Here is a 4288-nt window from a genome sequence, read left to right as displayed (position 1 = left end):
CCAGCGATTTACCCCGAATTTACCCGGAGAGGCAGCGTGGCTACAGCTAGGGGAGCATCCCACAGCACCCAGCGGGCACCAGGTGCCTTGAACCACCCCAGGAGGAGCCAGGACTGCAGGAAGGTGGAAATGCAGGGAGCGGAGCAGGGCAGGGATGCAGGAGCATCCTCGGGGCACTGGCAGCAGCTCCGGTGGCCCCAGTGACCCAGTGGTCCCAGCAGCCCTGGTGGTCCTGGTAGTCCCAGTGGCCCTGCTGGTCCTGGTGGCCCCAGTGATCCCATGGCCCTGGTGGTCCCAGTGGTCCTGGTGGTCCTGGAAGCCCCAGTGGCCCCAGTGGTCCCAGCAGCCCTGGTGGCCCCCATGGTGCCAGTGCAGGTGCTACTCGCAGGCCAGCTTCCCGTCGAAGCTGGAGAGGGCGATGGCGAAGGCCTGCACGGCGCACAGGGGGTAGTTGTAGTCCATGGTGAAGGCGTCATCCGCCACGCGCCCAAACTGCATGACGATGTAGTCAGCTGTGGGAGAGAGGGGAGAGCCACCGGGCTGTCACCTGTGCACCCACCTGCCCACGCTGCAGAGGCCCAGAGAAGCTGCCCACACACCCCCACCCAAACTCAGCCTGTGGCTTCCGTGCTGTGCTGCAGCACAGATCACCAAAAAGCATCGTTTTCTCATGGCACCCTCGGGTGCCTCCAGCACCCCCTCCCTGGGTGCCACAGCCCCCCAAGGGACAGGGACCCCACTCACTCCACCCCCCTGCCCGTGGGATGGCTGCTGCACGAGGGCGGGTGACAGGAAATCTGTAAAAATAACCAGGGGCCCTCAAGAGGCTTTTTCTGTCCCGTAACCCAACACCCCGGAGGCCAAGGGCTTCTGACTGCGCCGGACAGGTGACGAGCAGCCGCATCCAGGCAGAGCTGCTGCCACCCCTCAGCTCAGGGACTGTCCCCGAGGCACAGGGCACCCCAGCAGTGTGTGCTGGGGACAGTGCTCTGGGCTGGGTGGGGATGGGGGCTCAGCACCCCACAGGATCTGTCCCTGCCCTGAATCTGCCTGGCAGAGCCCCACATGCTGCCCCTGCCAGCACCCAAGCGCAGCTCCTGCAGGGAGCCCTGTCTGGCTTCATCCCAGCTCCAGCAAAGGCAGGCAGGACTTCAGAGCATGAAAAAAACTGAATTTCAACAAAACCAGTGGGTGCTGGGGCCAGCTCACGAGGCAATGCTCCCCGACCCCGTCCCCTGTCCCAGCTTACGGTCGCTGCTGTGCACGATCTGGAAATTTTTGACGGAGGCGTGGGTGACGCGGCCGTGGAAATTGAGGACGTAGGACTGGGTCTCATCGTTCCACACTGGGGCTTTGTTGTGCAGCTCGATCACGTTGTCCATGTTCCTGTTCTGCCATCGCATCAGGAGGCCGTCGTTATCCTGGGGAGGGGAGCAGAGTTGGGGGGACCCCTCCAGAGCCCTGCCGCCTCCTGTGGCATCCTGGGGATGCTCTGTAACAGTGCCCAGCTGGAAATGGAATCTAAAAAAACCCAGACACCATGTCTCCCACCTCCCAGGGACGCCTGAAAGCCTCTCCATGCCCCAAGATGGGTGAAACCCAAGGTGGTGCCCAGCAAACCCAGCTCCCAAGGAATTTCTTCCAGTCTGGCCCTGACTTACGTTCCGGGGCCGGATGGGCACCCTCTCACAGTCAGCATTCATGCCAGGGATGATGACAGTCATCTTCCTGGGGCCTTTGAACCCCAAAACGTTGGTTTCCTGCAAGAGAAACCCTGTCCCTAAAACCAGGAACCACTGCAGGTTTCAACCTCTCATTGGGGCTGAATGAGGGCTCGGGGGTGGCTCCAGCCCATCCCACACATCTGCAAGCCCCAGTGAAGGGGTGCGGGGTGGGAACCCCTCTCTCCCTGTCCGGGGGAGGTGGAAGGGGCTCCTGTGGGGCTGCTCTTACGTAGACCACGGCCGAGAGCTCCTGCCGCACGTTGGACCAGTCGGCGTTGGCCCTGTCGGGGTTGGCGCCGTTGTCGAACACGGTGAACCTCGTTCCCATCAGGTTGGATCTGCAGCCAAGGGTGGGACATGGCTATGGCTCAGGTGATGCCACTGAGTCCCCTCTGCCCCCTCTGTGACCCTTCTCCAGGCATAGCCTTGGTTTTGGTTTGGCTGCAAACCCCCAGTGCTGCTCCCCACCAACGCCGACCTTCCCACTCTCCAGTGGTTTTCTTGGGTTTAAGGAACCCCCAAATCAGGGTGTGATAGGGTGCTGCCACCACGGGGACCCCCAGCATTGCTGTGTGGCTGCTAGCAGGGTGGGCTGGGACTTGCCAGGTGCCTTTTCTAGCCGTGACCTGTCTGCTGGGAGGAACCGGCCGAGCTTGTTTTCCCCTCTCAGCCCCCCACCACTCCTCAGGTCAGACACAGCAGTGGGAAATGCTGAATTAACCTCCTGTCTGTGCCAGCCTGTAAGCCGTGGAGTGGGGAGAGGGCGCTGCAGAAATGGGGTGCCACCAAACTGGGGTGCCACCAAACTGGGGTGCCAGCTCTGCTCCTACCTCAGCTTCCCGATGAAGTTCTCTCCACCCCGTGACAGGTCAGTGGGGTCGATGGAGATGAGGTAGTTGGAGGTTTTGCTCTTCTTACGCTTTCTCCCAGCAAGGAGGAACACCTGGCAGAGCAGTGTGGAAACGGGACATTGTCACTGCCTTGGTCACTGCTGTCCCCCAACAAGTCACTGCCATGACCTTGAGCAAGTCATGAAGATGATCCCCAAAATACTGCCTGCATTGCAGGGCAGGAGGGGCTGAGCCCAGCCCAGCTTTAGTGGCTCTCCAGCTCTGTTAGCTCATCCTCCCAGGCACAGGAACAGCAGGAGAGGGGAGCAGCCCCATTCAGGACTCACCAGCACATTGGGATGCAGGTGAGCATCCCCCCAAACCCCGAGGGTGCTCTCTGGGATGGCTGCAGCGCCCCGGGGGTCTCCATGCCCCCACCCCAAATCACCTTTTTGTCATTGTCCAGGTGCAGGTAGTAGGTGGGGTAGAGCCCCCTGTCCATGCCCTTCTTGTCCCGTGTCACCCGGCACTTGACGGTGACGCCCTGCGGCGCCGGCTGCAGCACAAACTCCTCCAGGTTCTCCACCTCGATCACAGGGGACGGGGGCCTCTCCTCCTTCTGCTGCAGGGTGAGAGGGATGGTGAGCCCAGAGCCTCCTCCCAAACTCCCCAGCTCATTGCTCCTTGCTGTCCATCCCCCCATGGCTCTGCAGCTGGTGGCTCTGGGGACACTCTGGTGGCTCTCACTGGGGGATGCTGCAAACCTCCTGACCTGCTCTGAGGGGTTCCCCATGGCCCTGAAGGGTCTTTTGTACCTTCTTTGATTTCTTTGCTTTCCCCTTCTTGTTGGAGTTTTTCTGCAGGGTCTCCGGGGTCTCCTCCTCGCTCTCATCTCCTTTAGGAGGAACTGCTGGCAGGAATACATAGGGACACAGAAGGGAGAAGATCCTGACTTTACTGAGCCCCAAAAATCAAGCTCAGCATAGACCCATGCCAACATCAATGATTGTAGCCCCCTCTCCATGGCCAAGCTCCCTGCACCCCCAGAAGCCCCACCAGAACCCTCCAGTGCCAGGCTCTCACCTTTCTTTTTGGATTTTTTCTCTTTTGGGGGGTCCCCACCAGTCTGAAAGAGGGATGCTGGGTTTTTCTTCTTCTCTGACCTAATGGGTTTGGTGCTGGAGTCGGAATCATCCTCCTCATCACTGCTGGTGGCAGCTGTGAGGGACATGGGGGACATAAAGGGACATGGTCACACAACACTGGGGGCTGTGGGCTCAGGGTGATGCCACCTCCTCCTGCTCATCCCATACCTTTCTTCTTGCCTTTCTTCTCCTTCTTCACCTGGAACACGGACATTGGCTCCTTCTTGGTGCTTTTGGCTGATTTGGCTTTGCTGTCAGGGTCACTCTTGTCTTCTGCTGGGACAGAGGAGCTGGTGAGCAGCCAGCCAGGGAGATGGGAATGGGCAGTGATGGGGACAAGGAGGGGACAGGATTGGAGCAGCAGAAAGGGCTGAGATTGCTTGGGGAGGGGGCAATGGCCCTGCAGCCCCCTGAGCCCCCCGGGACAGTGAAGCCCCTCCCAGGTCCCAGCAAGGACAGATCCCAGAGCTGGACTCAAGCCATCCCTGGGCACTCACCCTTGGGCTTCAGCTTCTTCTCCCCCCCGCCCGAGAGGGGCTCTTTGGGAACCTTCTTCTTGAGCTTTTTGGGCGGGTTTTTATTCTCCACC

At 60.4% G+C, this 4288-nt stretch overlaps 1 protein-coding gene across 1 annotated transcript; it reads right to left on the bottom strand.

The window, feature by feature from the left end:
• Window positions 1-378: 378 nt before the first annotated feature.
• Window positions 379-3913, bottom strand: TULP1 (TUB like protein 1). Its single transcript, XM_054294058.1, has 10 exons — window positions 3868-3913; window positions 3638-3772; window positions 3370-3461; window positions 3327-3329; window positions 3003-3176; window positions 2555-2667; window positions 1954-2062; window positions 1662-1760; window positions 1250-1421; window positions 379-512 (listed from the first exon to the last, which is right to left on the bottom strand). The coding sequence occupies exons 1-10, from the start codon at window positions 3911-3913 to the stop codon at window positions 379-381; spliced, it is 1077 nt and encodes a 358-aa protein (XP_054150033.1).
• Between the last annotated feature and the right edge of the window lie 375 nt (window positions 3914-4288).

This window comes from Melozone crissalis, unplaced genomic scaffold (assembly GCF_028551555.1).
Source record: "Melozone crissalis strain CALT ecotype California unplaced genomic scaffold, PUWL_Pcris_2 ptg000198l_1, whole genome shotgun sequence".
NCBI lineage: Eukaryota > Metazoa > Chordata > Aves > Passeriformes > Passerellidae > Melozone > Melozone crissalis.
The sequence above is the reverse complement of the archived record's forward strand: the minus strand, read 5'-3'. Positions and strand labels throughout refer to the sequence as shown.

What these genes read in the sequence shown, in the direction of transcription:
- TULP1 (XM_054294058.1), bottom strand. Translation starts at nt 3,913, where the DNA reads ATGTCCGTGTTCCAGGTGAAGAAGGAGAAGAAAGGCAAGAAGAAAG. An exon ending in AGCTCTCGGCCGTGGTCTAC is followed by an intron (nt 1,761 to 1,953) that starts GTAAGAGCAGCC and finishes TTTCTCTTGCAG; the next exon opens with GAAACCAACGTTTTGGGGTT. An exon ending in TGCCCATCCGGCCCCGGAAC is followed by an intron (nt 1,422 to 1,661) that starts GTAAGTCAGGGC and finishes TCCCCTCCCCAG; the next exon opens with GATAACGACGGCCTCCTGAT.